The sequence below is a fragment of the Struthio camelus genome, chromosome 15 (genome assembly GCF_040807025.1).
Source record: "Struthio camelus isolate bStrCam1 chromosome 15, bStrCam1.hap1, whole genome shotgun sequence".
Lineage (NCBI taxonomy): Eukaryota > Metazoa > Chordata > Aves > Struthioniformes > Struthionidae > Struthio > Struthio camelus.
This window is the reverse complement of record NC_090956.1, coordinates 13,424,192-13,445,330: the sequence shown is the minus strand read 5'-3', so window position 1 is coordinate 13,445,330 and position 21,139 is coordinate 13,424,192. Positions and strand designations below refer to the sequence as shown.

General features: G+C 42.0%; 1 protein-coding gene and 1 non-coding gene across 18 annotated transcripts in view; one reads left to right on the top strand and one right to left on the bottom strand.

The window, feature by feature from the left end:
* The window catches only part of CIITA (class II major histocompatibility complex transactivator), a 49,518-nt gene extending 41,452 nt beyond the window's left edge, over positions 1–8,066 (top strand). For 14 of the 17 annotated variants that reach the window (XM_068908881.1, XM_068908878.1, XM_068908880.1 and 11 more), the window contains 4 exons: positions 656–739; positions 2,045–2,128; positions 2,721–2,813; positions 5,975–8,066. In XM_068908881.1, coding sequence (XP_068764982.1) covers positions 656–739; positions 2,045–2,128; positions 2,721–2,793 — 241 coding nt within the window. In that variant the 3' untranslated portion in view covers positions 2,794–2,813; positions 5,975–8,066. The remainder of the gene's footprint in view (positions 1–655; positions 740–2,044; positions 2,129–2,720; positions 2,814–5,974) is intronic. The other 3 variants (XM_068908886.1, XM_068908885.1, XM_068908887.1) reach the window with 3 other exon arrangements.
* On the bottom strand, positions 7,255–20,895 carry LOC104149715 (uncharacterized). Its single transcript, XR_011134753.1, has 2 exons — positions 19,787–20,895; positions 7,255–10,632 (listed from the first exon to the last, which is right to left on the bottom strand). It is a non-coding gene; the product is annotated as an uncharacterized protein (transcript).
* Between the last annotated feature and the right edge of the window lie 244 nt (positions 20,896–21,139).

Sequence of the window (21,139 nt, the reverse complement as noted above, 5' to 3'; positions counted from 1 at the left end):
AGATAAATATATAAGCCAGTGTAGACATACAGAAGCATATCTCAGGAATGTAACAAAGACTGTACTGACTTGTAAATCCTATTCAAAATACCCACTGATCAATAATGCCCTATACAAAGGCTTACACAGGGCCATGATCTACTGCAAGAGATCTACTGCTTGCTGAGTACAGGGCAGTGGCAGCAATGTGGTGGTGTGTTTGCTGCTACAGGACCAATGGTCCATCCCACTCCACTAAAATATCTGGCATAGGACTGAATGAAGAGTCTTAGAGAGAAAAGTAAGAAACTGTAGTGTACAATTACGGAATAACTTGTTCACATGGAAATCTTATTTTTAATGCCCTTCCCCAAATCTTTGTGCTTTGTCTTCTTGCAAATTTTTAATTTGATTTAGTGTAGACAATATAAGTTCTCATTCATTCAGAATCTAGATGTATTTTTGCTGTAGCTGTGTAAGCTGAAGAAGAGAGGTGGTTCTGTGCCTTACTTAATATAGAAAATATGGAACTTATTTTAAAGATTAACTCCAAATAGATAAGCATAAATTGGAAGTTAAGATGTACCAACCCTATCTGAAATTCCTTGATCTAATATATAACTAGTTTACATTTTCCGTTATTCAGTTGTGAGTATATTGATTTTGTTTTTTGCAGCTTGTACAATAATAGCATTTGTGATTTTGGAGCAGAAAATCTTGCAAAAATTCTTCCTGCAATGGCATCTTTAAGAGTGTTAGAGTAAGTATGAAATCTTCTGAGATGATCCAGGAGAGCAAAGTTGCTTAGATACTGAAAATTAAGATCTGTGCTGAGAGAGTGTAGAGGACACATATTTGAGGAAGAGAAGTTCTGATTTGTGATTATGTTGAGCTTAGAAGAGGCTGACATTGGTTAAGACATAAAGGTTGTGGAAAGATTGAGAGATGATGCCTGATGTGTATTTGCCTGAAAATGGTATTTTGTGCCCCTACACTGGATACAAACAAATCTGTTAACTCTTCTGGACTGCAGCAGCAGAGAATTTTTGAGAAGGCTATTTTAATTCTAGGGAATGTTGAAGATTTGTCTTGTTGCTGCCTCGCCATATTGGAAAGCTTTGTGTCATTCCCAGCCTCATGAGCAGAGAAAACATGCTTATGCTGGAGGCCAGATAGAGTCAATGGTTAGAGAGGTTTAAGGAGCAGTTCACCATAGATACTGTGGAGCCACTGGAGCCCAGGGAAAAGGAAGTGTCTTTTCTAGCTTTTTAGGTACTTGGTAACGTAGCCAACCATGGCAGGGAGCGTATCTGCCAGGAACAGAGAGTGTGCAAATCTGCATGCATCCCCCATTGCTCGGTGTAGTCATGGATCTGAAAGACAGCTGAACTCACAGCTGGGCGTCTTTCATTCTCCTCCTCTAGCTCCCTCTCTAGCTCATCCTCTGGACTGTCACTCTGCCAGGAAGCCGGTTAGTGTCTGAGATGCAGTTTGTTTCACTCAGAGCACCAAGGGTGACAACTCAAGTAAACAGTAACTAGCCAATGTTTTCTTAACTGTCTGGAAGACTCAGAGGGGTGAGAGTTTCGTAGATCCAAACCTTGTTAACTGAAGGGGATCATCCATGACCATCTTTCATGTCTGCTCATGAATATATATGACATGTTGGCTCTGCAAGAAAAAGGGGAAGCATTAGCTTGGTAACATATGAGGGCTGTAAGTCCAGCAGCTGTCTGGAGGTGAGGAAAAAAAATGCACAGAGAGGGAAAAAAAAGTTTTAAGATGAGAGAGTAGGGTCATGGGGAGTTGGGGAAGGACCTTGGGTGGATAGAAGGAGTCCTTCACACAAACTGACTAATGGAGTCTCTAATTTGGCCTTCTGAGTTTTCATTTGTATTGGGTTTTTGGAAGCAGGGATCTATTCTGATTTTTTTTTTCTTTTCCTTTCTTCCACCATCCCTAGATAAGCTCCTGTGGTATTCCTGATGTTGAATGAATGTTTGATGGTACCACTAGGTGATGTGATCTAAATTAACATATATATTTTGTTTTGTTTTTTTCTTAGTGTTCAGTATAACAAAATAACTGACGTTGGAGCCCAGCAGCTGACTGACAGCCTAAGAAGGTGTCCCCATATTAAGAATTTGCTGTGAGTCCCTTGATATGCTGTTTTTTGTATCTTAGGTCTGTAAATTGGATTAGAATTCATGCTAAAGTTGTGTTCTGCATTTGTCAGGCATTGTCAGAGACACAACAAGGAAATCACCAAAATACAAAAGTAGTCACAGAAATATTACAAATGTAATCTCTGGTCTCAGCTGCATTAGCTCCCCACTGCCCTGGGCAAGCACACTTGTCTGGCTTTAAACGTAGTTTGCACTGAGCTTCTCATCGATCATCTCCGCATACCCTCCCTGACCCACTCTGGGTTGCAGGACTTGTGTTTGAAGGATAAACCATGCACAACCATCATTAGAAGTTAAATAGCTGCCAGTACACATTCAGAGGCAGGGATTTTGATAGGAAGCTAAAGAGTACTTAGGGAGACAGGACTGTAGTGTGTCCTGTAACCAGAGTCACTGGAGGGGCTTCTTTATTCTAAAAGAAAATACATCTTAATTTGTTCTATAGTTAAAATACTTTCATAGAGCTATGCTCAAAAGGGAAAGGCAGCTTTTACAAAGAAACTATGAAACAAGTTATGCTTAAAATTGTTTTCCTTTATAAATTTCCTCTTACAGGATGTGGAATCCTAGCATTCCCTATGGAGTTCTTGAACACCTTCATCAGTTGGATTCTAGAATTAGTGTGTAGATTCAGTTGATCCCACAAAGGTAACTTAAACCCTGCCTCCCTGAGACATTAAAATCTGTTTTAATGGCACCTATTGATGCATCAAAAGTTCTGCAGGTCCATGACGGGAAGAAATGATGCAGGATAAACTTGAACTACAATTTTCAGGAGCCATCTTAATCTTGCTGACTTTATTGCTGTTTTTGCTTCTTTTGCTCCTTTTTGCTTATTTTGTGCTTTCTTATGCTCAAAGGTCACTGTTTCCAGAGGCCTGTATCACACTGCTCTCCTTTACAAGCAGATGTAGGTGCACATATTTTCTTTTTCGCGTGGATGTTTACCTGACACCACCTTGCATAACACTTTAGCAATTCTGTCTCAGCATCCAGGACCTTGAAGGACAGATTCACATCTCTGTGAAGCCAGAACTAACTGTGCTAGACGCTGCCAGCCCCTCTGGTACAGTCTGCCATTGACCAAGTTGGAAGAGCTGAGGTTAGGGGAGAAAAATTCTGTGCACAAAGTGCACAGTGTATGTAGGAGAGATACTCTTCATCAAGTCATATCCTTGCAACTGCCCCAGCATGGGATCTGGAGCAATGCTGGGCCAATGCTAAGGCTAAGGCTTTACAGTAGGCCTACAGAAAAGTTTAAGAACATTGATGGCAGCTACGGAAGGTATTCTGTTTGATCTATGGTGAACTTGACTGCGTTATCAATTGAGATGTAGGCATAGTGTTTACAGCTCCTTTTCAGTTAGAGGACAATAGACTTCCTCCAAAGATTTCAAGGACTATCACCAGACCTCTGCAGGGTATGAGGCACAGAGAGTGGCACAAGGTGCTAGGAGTCAGGATGCTTTTAAAATGCAGGAGCTCCTTTGAGAATCCTAATCTGTGGAATAGGCAGACTATTGTCATAGGTTAGAAAGAATGGTGTGTGGTGGTGAACTCTTCTGCAGTGAGCTCTGAATTGTTGTTTCTCTCGCCTCTGTGGTTTCATCTTTTTGAACGCGCTCAGAAGATCTTTTCCCACAAGTGTGATCTTCTGCACCATGTCATAGATCTTCCCTGATTTTGTCCCGCTTTAGCATTAAACAACATGTTTTGTCCTGGACCTCCATTTCCAAACGTGCTTTTTGTACCCTCCTCTGCTTAACCTGGCTTATCTCACCAGAGTTGTGTAGCAGCATTTGCTTTCTCCCAGAGACACAGAGTCCAGTGCAAATATCATGCCCATGCATGGGAATGTATGCCCATTCCAATGGGAATGTTATGCCCAAAGTATAGTCCCCGTCCAGGTCCTCCCTTCTCTCTCTCTCCATCAATCACTGATCATGCATCAAACCACACTTAATGAGTTTGTGAAACTTCACTTTCACTTGAAATAGTGAGATAGTATCCCCTGATACCCCTGAGAGGTTAGCCTACTTCTTTGCTCGTTCTCCATAAGTTGCTGATTCTAAGTGGTTTTACCAGGCACAATAACAGCACAAAGGCGTAGGTGGCTAAGTAAAGAGATGCTGCCCCAGAGTGGCACGCATCAATATCACATCAGTTCCACTTTTCCAAAACCCCGTTCGCCTTGCATGCCCCATCTCCTTAGCAACAGCACTAGCAGACTGCAAGAGTGCTGCATGGGGAAGAGCGAACTCCTCCTAGGACTCCTCCTAGTTCAGCCCAGTGACTGGCAGCTGACCTACTAACCTGCCGTTTTATGTTGCGTAAAACTAAATAGTTCTGTGTTCTTGTCATGTTTAATAGATGAGTGCTGTACGCCTCAGGGATTAAGTTCTGTGCTGATTTTTAGTAAGTCCTTCCACTTTTCCTTTGTCAATACAAATCCTCAACAGCTGCTGGTCTCATCATGACGCTGTGCCTATACTGGACCCAAAGCAAACCATTGTTTCCTACAGTCCTTGTGTTCACTCTGTTCTGTGCAGTTTGCCCGCTTGCAGCCACATGTACTTCATTGGTTCTCCCTGCTCTTTCTCAAGGGTCCTAGAAATAATTGCACCATGACCAAAGAAGAGTTTGCTGATAATCTCCAGGATTTGACTGCCCTGACATTTAGGGGCTGAAGGAGCTGCGGGCAGGCACAGGAAGTTATGGTTTCATCTAGTAATTTTACTCCCAATTTTTGCCATGTGCTCTCCCTTGCTCTTGAGAAATTACTCAGCACGCGTCAGTGAAATGGTACTGGTAAGGGGGCAGAAGGCAGAGTAAACCCAGACACCAGAGGCTCTCCAGCTTTCTTTCAGATGGCCGAAAACACATTGCAGAGCCATCACCAGCTGTTTGAGCTGTGATTTAAATGGTCCTGGCAGTGGCTGTGGCTGCCTGTGGCTCCCTAAGTCATGGAGTGAGCAAAGGTTTTGCATGACTCTTGCTCTCAGTGCACTGATTAGCAGATACAGACTTGGCTGTTTATATGGTACTGATCAGGGTGCAGACTGTGGAAGACAGGTGCCATACCAGCTCCACAGACTAGCTGAATACAGCAGCAGTGAAACATTGTAGTGATCCTTAACTGAAGTGATCCTTCATAGCCTGCATTACAACAAAGAAATACCTCTTTGTCTTGTTGTATAACCATACTTGGGAGAGAAGATGCTAGGGATGTGAACACTGCTGGCAAACCTCATACGAGCAAGGCTTGCTACAGCCTCCGGTGTCTGTCACTCAAGGATAGCAGGGAATAAGAATCTTCTGAACATGTAGGTCAGGGCCCAAATCACCTTGCTGCCTTCTGGTTTTCCAGTCCTGAAATCACTGGCCACAGAGCAATGGCTATCAGTGGTAGCAAGCCCAGCTCTGTGAGAGTTGATGACTCTTGGTCATTGGTCAGCTTTCACACTAAGCAGGTGTGTTTAACACAGATCTCCATAAACAACCTCTTGGTCTTCCTAGTACCTTCCTCTGCTGCTGTCCTCTCGTTTGCAGCGCATTTCTCTGATGCAGGTTACCCATGCATGCAATATCTGAGTATGTGAGGAAGCAGGCAGACATTCATCTTCATTAGCACTGAGGATTTGTAGCAGAAGGAAGGCTGTATCTTGTCTCCCAAAATTGAAACATTCAGCATCTACCAGTCACTGTCTTGTGCTTTCAAATCACATCATATAAATATATAATTTTGGTGATGTTAATGCGGATTAAGCTAATGGGCATACATCTAATATTCTGTTTTCGTCGTTTCACAGGTAACATAAAGGAGAGCAGAAGATCTCCTCTGTGTCTCCTTATCTTCTTTGCTGCTTTATGAATCAGGAAAAAAAAGTGCTGATTTTTCATGACAGTGGCAGAATGAAAAAAGTCACATTTGAGCTCCTGGGTGATTCTTGAAATGGGTGAATGATCAACAGTCATTTAACATGCTATTCAAAGACTCTTTTGTGATTGAAGTGATGATGTACTATCAAGTTTCAGAGATGAAAAGAACATCTGGATATTGTGATCACTATTAAATGCGAACAGGAGTCATCAGGATATTGATAGTATAAAACTGCTTCCTTGATTCACCATAGTGTAGATTGCAAGCTGCTGGACCTACCACCTCCGTAGTAATAGATAAAATCCATTTTTTTCATGGTGCTGGTGCCAGTGGCAACTGCAATTGAATTTGGTGTGATGATTTTTGACTACCAACGCTCAATGGTTTTCACCCATAAATCTGGATTGATTTGAAGCATTAGGGTTGGGAGCATAATACGAATGATCAATCTAGAACACAGTCTGATACAGTAAGGTTATCCATGAGAACCTAGAAGTGGCTCTTTTCTTCACGTTTCACTAGTGCTGTCTTAAGGGATAGCAGGATATTTTCTTGTTACTGGTTCCTTCAAAAAGAATGGGAAGAAGAGTTAAGGAGAAGAAATGAATTCAAAATGGAAAACTATTGAGGATTTTTCTGACGAAATCACAGAAATCCAAATACTATAAAGAGTTTCAGTTCATTGCACAAAAATCCTTGAAGGGACAAAATCTTCAAAGCTTTTTAGCTTGTCTAAAATGAGATCTTTAAGTGTTTTTTATTTTAAAGAGTGAAAAAAATGCACTTATTTATATATGGGTGTAAGTTATTAAGAAATGAAATTCTAGGTGATAAGATATGTGTCAACTAAAATATTTGTGCATAAAACTTTGAAGAGCTGAAAACTGTAAGCTTGACTTCTGAAACAAATTTGTCTTCTCATTCATATACCTGAACTGGGATTTAGTCTCTCACTTGCAGGTGGTAACATAAATGTACAAGCATCTATTTATACTTGAAAGTGAAATCACTACTTTGTGCGGTTTATGAGGCCTTCTTTTACAAAGTTAAGAAGAATTAGGAAATGATATGTTAGCATATGTCTGTTCTGCTGGCCTCAGTGTTCTATGGGCCAAATACTAGTCCTGCTGACTCTAATAGCACAATGATCCTCTCTCCCTCTCTCTTTTTTTTTTTTTTTTTTTCAGTTCAGCTCTGTGAACATGGAGGAAGTTCATAATTGTATAGACACAATTGTCAGGACCAGCATTCTGGTTCCCTGGCTGGTTATAGGCTGAAGACAGGAAAACAAGATTGGATGGAAATAGCTAGGAATATTCTATATGCCTCAAAAGTTGGGGAGGGAGATCTCCATACATCATTCTGCTAGCTCAGGGTTAGCTCAACAAACCCCTTGAAATCTCTTCTGCCCGGAAGAATTGACAGTATCCTGATCGGACAGAATCCTTGGTTTTAAAAGTTACCAGTTTAAAGAGTTTTAAAACACAATCTTCCTGTTCTTTGCAGCAAATTGTACTTTTCTGATGAAGTTTTAGTGCACAGAGAATCTTGGCAGCAGGAATGGAGGATGGACAAATTAAAGAAGGAAGGGAGGAAAGTATGTCTTTTGGATTGTTTCTGTTAATCAAAGGAGAGCCAGGAACCAGACCTAGTGAGTGGAGGTAATAGTACAAGGGTGCAAGGTGAAAAACACTAGGCTGATTGTGATTGTAAATAGAAAAAATGACCTTTTTCTTCACTATCTACATGGCTATTCAAAGCCTAGCCAGAGGAATGCCACTTTACAGAAATATTCTGCAGTTACTTCTCATTGTGGCTAAATTTGAGAACGTGCTAAATACTAGGCAGGACTCTGTCTAGTCTGCATAGAATGGTGTTGGATAAACTACTGTTCTCTTTCTATGAGGTAGGAGAGGTATGTTTATATAGATAATGTACAGATTGTAAATTGTGTTGCAGTGTTTTTGGTATTTTTATACCTCTTTCAAAAATATTAATTAAAATATTCCTTTTTACAGTAACTTGCTGTACTTGTTGAAAATTATTTTGATTTTTCACTTTGAAACACTATGAAATCACTGCTGGTTTTGAATGTAATGGAATACGAATGGCTTCCACGTTCTAAGTTAACAGAAAGCACTGTGGGAAAGGGAGACAACTGGGTCCTGCTGGCACTAATCAGTTCAGTGGTCTGGAAACGGAGAAAATGCTTTCTTAACAGGCAGTGAGATCTTGCAATGCCAACTGACAGATCGTAAGTCTAGAATTAAAAAATATAAAAGTGTTGACTGAAGCTGCCAGCTAATAACAGGGAAGTACTGCTTTTTATCATTTCAGCTGCAAGTTTTCAGATTAATCAAGTTTCAATGTCTGGATATTCTCGTGGCTCAAAGTTCATCCAAAATGCTTTCTTCAAATGAATGCCTCGTGTGTAGAAGACTGAATTCACTGTTTTCCCCCCCAACCCTGCTGTAACCAAATGTGTGTTCTAAAAACGATTGACTTTTAGGATGAGAAAAATGTAAATCCTTCTCTCCTTATGCCCATGCTCTTTCTCTTAGATATGAAGATGTGATAAAATGCTAAGGCCTGTGTTATGGTGGTAGTCAGATATATTTTAATTTGCATATTTTCCCTATCCTCAAAATGTATGAAGCTGAGCTGTTCTAAGATACTAGAAATTGTGATCTAAGATTCAGAGTCTCCTAAGTGATTTATTTGGTGGGATTTGTATTGCTTGATCCGTGTATCATGTGGCATGGGAAAAACACTAAACCCACTGTGGGAAATAATTACAAACTAGCAAATCTTATACATATGATGATACATACATAATGATAGTTTGAACCATGTTCTTCGAATAACATACATGTGACCCTGAATAATTAGTGTAAGCTGTCTCTGTGAACACTATAAAGTTCTAATTATATAGGCAGCAGGCATGCCACCTTTAGGAACAAAATTCAGTATTCTTGTGTTAATGCCAAATGGGCATGTAAACAGAAGCTAAACAACTCCCTAAAACTTCGTTATTCTTTATGTATGCGCCTAAATAGAGATTTAGCTCCTTAAATCTGTTCTTCTGTGTTAGAACATTGTGTTCTAAGTGACTTACCTCCCTGAATCACAGGCCAATGACTGCCTGTAACACAGTATTGGTCATTTTTTTAAGCCCCCCAAGCTGCATTTGACAGAACATATAATGGAGAAATGCTAAGTAGCTCAGGGATAGTACTTCATGTCTTGGAAGAGCAGCTGAAAATTGTGTCGGGGACACAAAATACTGAGGACTGGAAGCAAATTTCTGTTGCATTTCTATTGAGTTCAAAAATGCTATCAAAGTACAACACACTGAGCATACTTGGGGAAAAAAACAGACTCTGGTAAGTATGTTTCATCTCATTGTTTCAAGGGGGATGTAAACTGTCACTCCCTTGTTCCTTTATAATGGCTGTAAAGAAGAGGTTAAAGGGACTCATGACACCATCAGTCTGGAGCCGAAAGCCTGAGCTGGGAGCAGATGGTAGACACACAGACTGCAGAAGACAGACATAAGGTACAGAGGGAATTCAGAAGTGTGTTCAATTCTGTTTTATCTATCTGAAGTGTTCTTGATACATCAAGCTGGCTTAGGAACTGCACAGTTCCCAAAAGTAGCCTTTTCTAAAACATATAATGAAAATAAGACAAAACCAGTACAATACCTGTCCTCAGTAACTTTTTTTCTTTTTTCCACAGTGTGCAGTTGCTAGTATTTCAGTCCAGGTCTGATTTTTAAAGTGGCTATTCATGGAGGAGGATTTCCTGTAAGCTGGTCTTCTCAACAGTAGTGTGGAACTATTTGCAGATACCTGTAAGAAAACTGGAATTTCCTGGAAAGCATATTTAACTACTTTTCTTCTCAAATGGAAAAGGAACAACCCCAACAAATGACTTTTTAGTTTTTCATGGAAAAGGTCAGTCTTTATTATATTGCTTTCACATCTGTACATAGGAACACAAGCTTAAACAATCTGTTAAGTATCTTGTGTTAGATAATGAATCCACCTGGCTTATATAATTTCACTCTCTGATCTATTTCAAAACACAGTATAAACAAAATGTCTTACTAGCACAGTTCTTGCTAGAATTCTGCCCTGAACAGAACCTCCCTTGCAGCCACTTCTGGATATATTCCCCTGAGAGAGCACTGACTTTGAACTACTGGCTGGTAGAGTTTTCAGTGTGCAACTGTAAAACTTGTTTAAGCAGTATGTAGAGTGTGTCCATTTGGGTGACATGGTATTCAGTCAAAAGTTTATCAGATAGTCTGAGTAAAGTCTTGAATTTCTGTTACAAGACAACACAGCTTTTTTTCAGTCCAACCCAGAATTACCTATGGAAGCTCAGTAGTGTACATGAATCACTGCAGTTAGTGCACACTCAGTGCAATGATCATAGGAAAAAAGTCACGACTGACAAGGTCTGATGACAACTCTTCCTGTTGTCCCCTTGTCCTTCTTTTCCTCTCTACATTTCAGAGTATAGTTTCTTTCCATGACTTGATCCGTTAACCTGGTCATAATCCATTTCAGGTGTTTAATGAATCTGTTTAAAAGAAAACACACAAGTATAACAAATATAGAGTAACCCTCTAGATCTGGACTGAACAGAGAAATCGCTATGTATGTTAGATATAGCACCATGACATTTTTTTCTTAACAAAAAAAAAAAGTATTCAAAACCTTTTGTGACTATGAATAATTCTTTGAGAAGTAAAGGCCTGAACAACCTCTCACTGAAACCAATGTAGTGGTTTCCATTAGTGTTAGCGCACACTAGTCCTTAGTGCAATTTTCACAGAAACATGAAAATATTAGTGTGAGGTGTATGAGAATATGCTGTCAGCCACAGTCCATCAGGTCTATTATTAAGGGTTGCGCTTAGGAGGAGACAACCAGTCCTGACATCCAGAGAGATACTCTATTTTATGCTAGGTTTGATATCCTTAAATCTATCTTTTACTTACAACTGATTTTTGAATTGGGTACTTTTTCTTAAGTAGAGGCTATTCATTAGACCATTATCATTTTTTGTATAATTGTGATGAGTTAATTATGTGTTCTCTACATTCGACGTAGCCTCTGACTTTGGTCACTTTTTTTTTTTTCCTTTAGAGTCACTTTGTTCAAAACATTTTGGATCCACCAGTAAATAGTTATGGAACTAAATAACATGATATTCTTAGTTTTGGTGACAAAAACAAATTGTTGTTAAAGTGCTTTATCCCAGTTTACCTAATTTGCCTTGGTTAGGTCAAAGTATCCAACAGCTATTAAGGGGTGATTTTTTTGCTATCTTCAGGAGTAAACCCTATGCCTGAAGAGCCTTTTTTTAGGTAGAAGCAGAAGTGTGGATTGTGAAGGTGCTGGGCACTGGTGACAGGATCATTTTGGTTCTGTGATCCTATACATGAACTATTTAATGTAGTGCAGAATGGCACAGCTGTGTGTGGAGACAGTTAGCTGAGCATAAGTCTGCACTGCAGAAGAGCTGTCAAGGAATGGGAGACCAAGAGCAGCCCTGGCTGCTCAGCTGACAAGAAGAGTCCAGGCTGTGTGACTGTGTGTAGAAAGGTTCTCTGCAAGGACTGTTCTTCCCTCCTTCCACTTTTACAGATATTATAGGCCTCCTGCACAGAGTGTAAAGACAAGGGACGCTATGCAGTAAATTTAGGTGCTCATCTGGTCATATAATGGGAGGGGAGATTGTGGTACAAAACCATAGCTGGGGAGTTTAATAGACCTTCTAACTGATCTGCTTTGAGCATGGAGCTCTACAAAAAGGCTCTCACTGGGCTGCAGGGCGAAATGCAGCCTCTCTCCTTGTCCTTTGCTTTCTGTGCTTGAAAAGTGGCTCAGCAGATCATATGTCAAGCCAGCCAAGCTGTCTGGCACAAAAGGTGCTGAGGCAGGAGGGCTGCCAAAACGTGACATTTAAGGTGGGCAAGACAAAATGAGGACCCTGAATGAAGAATCAAATGTTATTGTCATGTGTTTTGTATGAGCATGAGCAGACTGAGGAATGCTGTGTCATTAACAAATACATTACAGGAAACCATAAGCAACCAGATTGCCGCAGAATTGGGGGATAGGCCCTTTTATGGATTGAAAGCTGATTAAAAGATTAGAAGCAAAGAATAGGGCTTGATAGGAGAAAAGTCAGTAACAGGGTCTCCCAGGGACCAGCTTTACTCAGCCTCATCATCAGTGACTCAGAGAAGAGTGAACAAAGAAATCTCCAGGCTTGCAAAAAATAAGCTGTTTCACGTATTCAAATGCTGTACTGATGGCAAGGAACTCCAGAAGGACCTCATAACGTTGTGTGAGTGGGCAAAAGGTAGCAGGTGAGCTTTAACTTAGGTGTTGTAATATAATGCAGTTATTACAGACAAATAATCTACACCTGCCTACACGATGCTGAACTTGGAACTGGCAGTTACAACTAAAGAAAGATTTTGGCATCATCATTAACAGGTCTCTGAAGACAGGAAGAGACAGTCTGAAGAGGGCAGTGGCACACAAAAAAAGCCAACAAAATTTTGGTCATCATCATGAAGGGTATTGAGAACAAGACTGAGTGCCATATAAAACCTTGGTGTGCCCACATCTTGAGCATGCTGTACGGTTCTGCTCTCCACATTTCAAGAAGAAATGTAGCAGAGCAGAGAGGTGCAGAGAAAAACAACTATCATAGTCCAGGGGAGGGAGCAGTTCATCTCAGCCTCAACAGGCAGGGAAAAAAAAAAAGAGAAAACAGGCCCATAAACAGTTGCTAAAAGGAACTGGGCATCAACATGCTCTTTACCACCCTAAATTCTAGCATTGTGGCTTCTGGGCAGTACTGGGAGAACAGACTGCAGATCTTGGCCAGGTTCACGTGTTCTCCCACATAACATCTCCTGCCATTGTCAGAGGCAGGACGTGGCACTAGGGGGACCAGTGGTCCGACTCCTTACATTTATGTTCTTATGTCTGCCGCTTATTGTAGATGGTAAGACCGGAACAAGAAGCACTTTTGTGCCCAATGAGGAATTTCAATCAAACGTTATCAGCTACAGTACCTGTTAACACTAATCATACGTGCAAGATCTTGTTACTTAAACTAGGAACAAGAAAAGGGGAAGCAGCAGTTACTCACTTAGTGCTTATCTGATTACTTTCCAAGCTGAACTAAAAACTCTGCTGCACAGTGAATAGTTCAGAGTTTTTTATTATTCTACATTGTGGAACAAATCCTAGGCTAGTTTAGAAATAACACATCAAATTGTATTTGGTCTCCAGAGTAAAGCATAAAGCTGACTAAAGAATAGAGCTATTGAAGGTTTCAAATATTGCTATAGGGCTCCTAGTCCAAACCTGTAATTTGTAGTGGAAGATATTAAATGGTGTGTGAATGATATAATTGAGTGGAATAGTCAATCTTTCCTTTCTATTCAGCTGATTAACAGTCTATCCTTCAAATTTCCTTTCAACCTAATTTTCAAAAGTGGAAAAGAAAGAGGGAAAAAGAAAAGCTAGCAAATCTGTTTAAGTCCTGGAACTATTCTATAGCCTAAAAGATAACACTAAGTATCTAATAGTATGTCTACTAAAGCATAACTCTATCATTAAAAAAAAGAGACTCCATCATGCTATTTTTGTTAATTCCATCTGGGAAGTTGCTGTTCCTCACAGCTCAGACTGGAGCAAAGGAAATGTAGTGACTCAGTTTTGCATCCTGATATTGTCTACTTTCTGATTCCTGACTTTCTGAAAGAGCATGTTTTGTGTATCATGGCCTATTTGGGCTATGCTACCTGAGCAATCCTCAGCCTGTTTTTTCTGGCCCTTTAAGGAGTACGTAGGTCAAATATAGCCCTAAGTTTACTAACTTAACTAGAGCGTTATCAAGAAATAAATCATTCAATACTGGTCATTGTTTTCCATTATTTCCTTATTTCCCATATATGGCTGCCACTAGTCTTTCCCCTTTCTATCCTAGTTAATCCTATACCTGGAAGTCTACAACAGTTCTCACAAGAAGACGATGAGGGTCTCTCCCTGTGAACAGAACATCAGGAAACAACTCCTTCTACTCTATGTTCTTTGGCAAAGGAGAAAATTGTTCCTTACCAAAAAGGAAAAAAAAAATCTTCCTGAGCTGAAGAAAAAGTTGAGTAGGTCATTCCCCATAGCAGGTCGCAAAACTGATGCATTTCAGCACCCATGTCCAGAGCAAGAATAAGCTGACAGATCTATGGCAAAGGAAGATGCAAGCAATGGAACCTCTGCACCAACCATTGGTCATGGCTGAATTGTTGCTTCTCATTTCTGTTGGTCCCACTCCACTCAAAACCTTTCTACCAGCCTGTGAAAGGTCAGATTTTTTTTAATCCCCTTAATATCCACCAGATGGTGAAGTTTCTGCTGATGCTTATGGGATCTTTGACTGAATGCTCAATCTCTTAACAAACTCTTAAGAGAGGAAATATATGCTACTCTCTATACAAAGAGAATGTGGTTTCTAAATTAAATGGCTACATTTGTGCCAGATTTTCCTTGTTTATTACACCTGAAATATTGACCTTCCTGCATTAGAGTCTGAACTCCACAACTTTCTAAGGCTTTGACTCTAAAGAATTTCAATAAAGTTGCTAGGTCTTTTTAATGAGTGAAATCTGATCTCATGTTAGACTTGAAAACTGGAGAGGATATATGTTACAAATATTTTTGTGTCCTCAGAGGACCATTAAAACTATTTAGCTATCTTTTCCTAAGTCTGTGGCCAAACTGCTTAAGCTTGTATATCTGGAAAGAGAAAGAAGGTTTATAATTTTCCCTGAAGAAAGAGAAAGACTTAGCCATTACTGTGTATGCTTTAATTCCTTGAGACAGTCCTTCTTCTTCTAACTTAGAATCATTATGAAGGGATGAAAGGGAAGAGCTGAATTGGCCAAATACACAAACTAAATTTCTCTAACAAAATTACTCCTTTTTGCTATTTCAGGATTACTAGTTGCCGCCTGAGCTACAGTGTCACTATTTTTCCAAAGGAAACAAGCATGAATTAAATTTCATTCATTTCTTAATTCTGCCTATGGCTTAAACCTGATAATTGGCTCTATTAAAGCAAGCTGATTAGAGTAAATTTAATTTTTGTGAAGAACAACAGAAACAAGAAAATTCTTCAAAATGTAGTCTTCAGAATCACTTGGGGGCTGTGGCTTTTACCCAATGAAATATGGAGGCCTTAAGCATTTCTGTTGTATACCAGATGTCTCTTAATTTTCTATGACCCATTTTAATCCATGTTACTAACAGCAGCTTTTGGAAAACCATTTTAAAAACCTGCCTTCTCTCCTGAAATTCATAAATGAATGCATTTGGTAGAAAATCCCTTAGGATTGTGCATGGCTGTGGTTAACGAGCTTAAATGGTCAGTTCATCAGTTAACCAAGATTTTGTCTTCCTTCCATCTAGAATGGAATTCCTGTTAACAGCAGCCAGAGTACAATAGTCTCTTTACAACAAATCTACCAGATGAGTTTGAGCACACAACTGCTCTTAATTGTAATAACATCTAAGCATTCGGAAGACGGTTCTAAAAATCATAGCTATTGCTCTTAATCCTACTGCTACTATAACTGAAATAAAATAAGACAACTGCCCTGTATCATGGAGTCAATCTGTTTGCTTCCCATTTTTTTAACATAGAGATTACTGCGACTGAGAGAAAAACGTACTGAGAAACTGGAAGGTAAAATCAATAACTGATCACTTGCATATATTGTTTTTAAGATTCCAGGTCTAAAGAGAAGAAGTCAGGAGGTGGATTCTGATGTGCTTATGTATATATCTTGACAGTGCTAGTGAAAACATTCTTCTAATCTGTTCCTTTATGTGGTATTTCTGTTTTAGGGAGAGGAAACAGAGACACAAGTGAGTTAAACTCACAGAACACATCAGTGGCAGACATGAAAAGGAATCCAGCATGCTTATTTCCACCTCCACTGGGCCATACTGTTTCTCATACAGACTGAGCGCTCATTTCTAATTGGCACTATTTTGGTGAGCTAGTGAACTAAGCTATTTCTTTGACTGATTCAGGATTTAGATACTGGCATAGAGCATATGTGCTGAGTCACAAGCTTTTGAGTGCTGGATTCTGCTCACCAAGGACATTCCTCATAATTCACCTTGATGAAAAAATGTAATGCCTATACTGTATTTCCTATTCATTTTTCATTGTTGATTACTTTTGCTCATTATTTTTCTGATTAGATTACTTCATGATGAGTCACGTCTAATTTTAAGACAGTACAAGGAGAACAGTCACATAATCTTATTCCAGGGGACACTCAGGCTAAAAAAGTAGATGACATGAGCAAGCTAAATTCTGCTCAAATTACACAGACAGATTTATCCATTTGAATAGGATAGGAAGCTTCTTCAAGCTGCTTAGCTTTCTGTCTTCAACCTCTGCCACCAATTTAATCGTGACTGTTATGCTTAGAAACCTGGCCATAATTTTGCTTCTATTGAGTTTCTTTATTCAGCTGAGGTTTTTGGTGCAAGAGAGAACAGAATTCTTCTGATCCGTATCATCTTCTACTTTTATATCTAAATAAGCCTTTCTACATTTTGCAAAATCAACTCAAGGGATTTCCTCCCTTTCTCAGTTCAAGCATGCCACTCAGCTTCTGGGTGGAAGGCATCCCTTGCTAATGCAAAGAAGATACTGCAGGATTTCAGCTCAGGCTAATCATAGCTTTTTGGTTGTTCTCCACAGTCACTGGTGAGTCACATGAAGAACACTCTTATACTTCATGCAAAAGAATAATACCTATACACTTTTTAGCTCTGCTGGTAAAACTGAGATCTACTCTTCCTGCAGAGTCTTGTGAATCCTCAGTACTTCTGGCCTAGGCAAGCAGGGCAGATAGACACCCTTCCTCAGCCCAGGGTAGAATAGGTTAACCCCTATACAGAACTCAGGTCACTTAAAGACTAGCTACCCAGGGGATTTAATCTTCCCTTCCAATGCCTCATTTCTGCTCCCAAAACAGAATCCACAGCTCTGAATTAAGGATCTCCTTTTCTGCGTGCATTTCTAGGGAACCGGTGAAGATGAATGCCACAGAACAGTACAGAACTCTGTAAATTACAGGCTATTAACATAAATTCCTTTTCACGGAGACATGCAGAGTCTTTGCCTGGAAGTTGAATAATTATGGAATTTGTGGCCTGGTTGTTGACTATACAAATATACTTGAATATATAAACAGATGAAGTACTCTAATGGTATCTTTTTTTGGTCTCTGATAATTGATCTAATTTTAAGGACTTGTGAGCTGATTATCAATGGAAACAACAGCCTACCATGACAACTTTCAAATTACAGTTTCAGAGCTGCAGGTGGTACTTGTGCAGAGCAACACTGGCTCCAGTGGGAGTATGCACTTCTAAGCTTTGTGAAGACCTGTGCTTTTCAATTTCTACATTTGTGAAGACTTCTGCATTTTGCTTTCTACATATAGAGGTGACATGGTCTTAGAGTGAAAACATCAAATAGTTTGCAAAGCTTCTTATCCTATTGAAATGAAGGGAAATTGTAAAAAGCCCATTTATGTAAACTGAACAGGATTGAGCTCAGCTCCTATGCTCTGCTAAACTATGTGTTTATGTAATAGGAAAAATCCACTGGAGAAACATAGCATGACTGTTTCTCTCCTTGGGTCTTCCTGCAAATTAGATGCAATTCATCTTGACAAATTCTAGTCAGCAAAAAATTGAGAAGAAAAATAAAGCATTTTTTAAAATCCCTGTAAGAGTGTTGAAGTAATAATATCTGGATTCTGGGAAGAGGTATTTGGGGGAGGGGGGTTAGGCCTTTTTGCACACTCACCAAAGATTTTGTTAAAATTTTCATTAATTATTATGAATTTATTTCCTGGAAGACAGGGAATATGGATTTGAAGGTGACTGACAAAGGCTTTTGGGTTTCCTACGTTCTGAGCACATATGCTGTTGGCTGAAATTAAAACGGATAGAAGGAGGAGACATTCACAAAAGTAGCCAACAGTGTTTTGTGGGGAGTTCAGTTCTGTTCCAAACCTTCTGTGCTAGCAGAAGTGGTAGTAGTAGCAATGGAGTTTTTTGTGACAGACCACTAAATGTTTGTATGAACACTTTCATTTGCTGTAACTACATGCTTTTACTATTTTTCTTTTTTACTTCTGTGGTAACACAACTGTTCCCCCTCCCCCTACCTCTTATGCTCCCACATGCCTTCAGTCAAGCTCTGCTCAGTTGTGTGTATGTATGCAAACAGAGGGAGTAATACCAATATTACTCCAATAACATCAGTTTCCATTTTATACCTTCTAAACTATTGAACAAAATCTGCTCCCATTTTTTATTTGGGACCTGAATAGAAATTTCTAAGGATATAATTTTAACCTGTATGAAGGAGAGCGCTATAGGAAAGGTAGTTGTTTAAATTAGAAGACTGACTAAAATAGCTTGATATTAAATGGTATTTGTCTAATATGTCCAAAGAAGATATATTTTCAACTTTACAAGAGAATTTCATGCTTCTGTATTTTCAAATAGAAAATACAACAGTATCCTGAATTTGTTTTCAAATTTACAGCCAATATTTTGCTGAAAATTCTACTGAGAGATTTGTTAACATATGTTAAACTGTGAATGTTTTGATTAACATATGTTTGGCACAGAGAGTCCTACCTGGAAATTGTGATTCTCTTCCCAGTTGCATTTCAACATTCTAAAATGCTAAATCCTTAAAACATTTTCAGAGTTTTAGTGTAACTCAGAACTATAACAAACCCTCATGCTGTGATTAATATGAATTAATATAAGAAGAATGGTGAATTGTGTAGGTTTATTATTATCCAGGATACAGTTTTTAAAGGCATCTATTTAAGATATATTTCTGGCTAGAGTATGATTTGTGAATTTTTTTGACAAGTATTACCCTGAATTATCATTTAGATTCAGAGCCAGGACACTTTTAAGACCTGTTTAGTAATGTTGTTGACCAACTGTAAACATAATACCTAGCTGTAAGAGCTGCAGTGGCTCAGTACTGTGAAAATAACTCCCAAGGGAAAAACATTATATTCACTCTGCAGCAGAGGACAACAGACGGCAGCTCCGACTGCCTTCCGCACTCTGTCCGACTGCCTTCCGCACTGTGTCACCGGGGCCAGATGGGAGGAAGGGCCCGGACCGGCTCGGGGAGGCATGCGCCGGGGGGCTCCCGGCGGGCACTCCGGGGGCTCCCGGAAGCTGCTCAGGGAGCTGCGGAATTGTGCTCTGAAGCCAGCCCGGGAACAGCCACCTGCCTGCACTAAAGCTTGCACTGCTCACTAAAGCTTGTCCATGCTAAAAGATCAGGGCAGGGTCTGGTCCCGTGTGCTGCGCCCAGTCCCCACTGCCCCCATTCCGCAGCCCTGCCGTGGCTAACTGCTGCCTCCAGAGGGGTCAGTGCAGACAGTCCTGCCGCCCTCCGCGGCCCGCGGTCGGCCAGGGGCGACCCCGGCCCAAGCAGAGACGCCTCGGGCCGTGCGAGCGCCGCCGCGGGGCAGGCTGCGCCGCCGTCTCCTCCGCACGGCGGGCCGAGCGGGGCGGAGCAGCGCCAGGCTCTGCCGGCCGCCGGGTGCGCGCCTCGCGGGGACGAGCGGGAGAAGATGACTTACTTCCCGTGCAAGGCCAGCGGTGCCCTCCCCGGCAGCGGCGGCCACAGCAGGTCCTGCGCAGCCCGGCCAGGAGCAGCAGCCCCCGCTGACCCCTGCACCGGTGGGGCCATTTTGAACGCAGAATGCTGCGCCAAAGGAGCTGAGACGCAGCGAGGGCATCCCGGGGCCGTGGCGATGTCTTAGCTATGGCCATGCCGGGACACCCAGCCCCACCAGCCAGCAGGCTGCACTCCGCAGTCACTTCGGAGTGCCTCGGGGGCGTTATTCCAAATACCCATCAAAGACATCCAGCTCGCTGTCCGTCTCGTAGAGCACTGAGCCAGGGTCGGACAGCACCCCCAGATCCACCAGTGCCTGGTCCATATCCTCGGGCAGAAAGACAATGCCTACATTGAGAACGATGTACTCCATCAGGAAGGCATAGTACAGGATCAGCACGTTGACGAAGAACAAGCCCACGTAAAACATATAAGGCAGCACCAACAGCGCATGGAAGGCCCAAGACTCCAGCGAATCCAGATGTGCCGAAACCGCGGCAGGCATACAGCTGTGCGGGACTGCGGCGGCGCTCCGCGGCCGAGGCACCGCTCGGCGGCAGGTTGCGGGCGCCGACCTGCCCCACCGGCGCCTGGCGGGGCGCGGAGGATGTGCGGGAGCCGCAGGGCGCAGATAGGGAGCGGAGACAGGGCAGACCAGAACGCACCCGCAGCCTCAGCTGCAGAAAACGACAAAATCCCAGAGACAGAGCAATGCGGACCCTGAAAGAGGAGAACCCCGCAAGGGGAGCAGAGATGGCAAATCCGCAAGGCAACCGACCGGCTCGGCTCCTTCCAGCGCAGCTCCCGGGCGCGCAGGTGGCCGGCGCGGGCCTCAGGGGCGCTGCCGCAGCGCTGCCTTTGGCAGAAGGCTCGTCAGGGGCATTTCCAGCCCGGCTGCTGCAGTCCCGCCGCGGCTCCGGCTCTCGTCCTCCTCCCGCTTGCAAACTTCCCCGAATAACCGTGCAGGCACTTTCTTGCGGCTGACGCTGAGCCCTTGCCCGCCGTCAGGGAGCCCGCCAGCCCCCGGCCTGCTCGGCGAGACCCCCCGCCCGCCTCCTCCACCCCCCCGCCGCCGCATGCCGCGTCTGTTTACCCGCTCCGGCTCCCCTCGCATCGCTCCTCCGCCAGCGCCGCCCGCCACCGCCCCTCGCCGCCGCTGGTTGGCTTGGAGGCACCGTGATTGGCACCGCCGCGCTCAGGGGGTTTATTCGCACTCGTATCCCATTTCACCTGCTCGGGGGTATCGGCCGCGTCTGCCTGAGGGGGGGCGAGGGGTCGTCTCTTTCCTCTCCCCCTTCAGCAGCGCCGCCGCCGC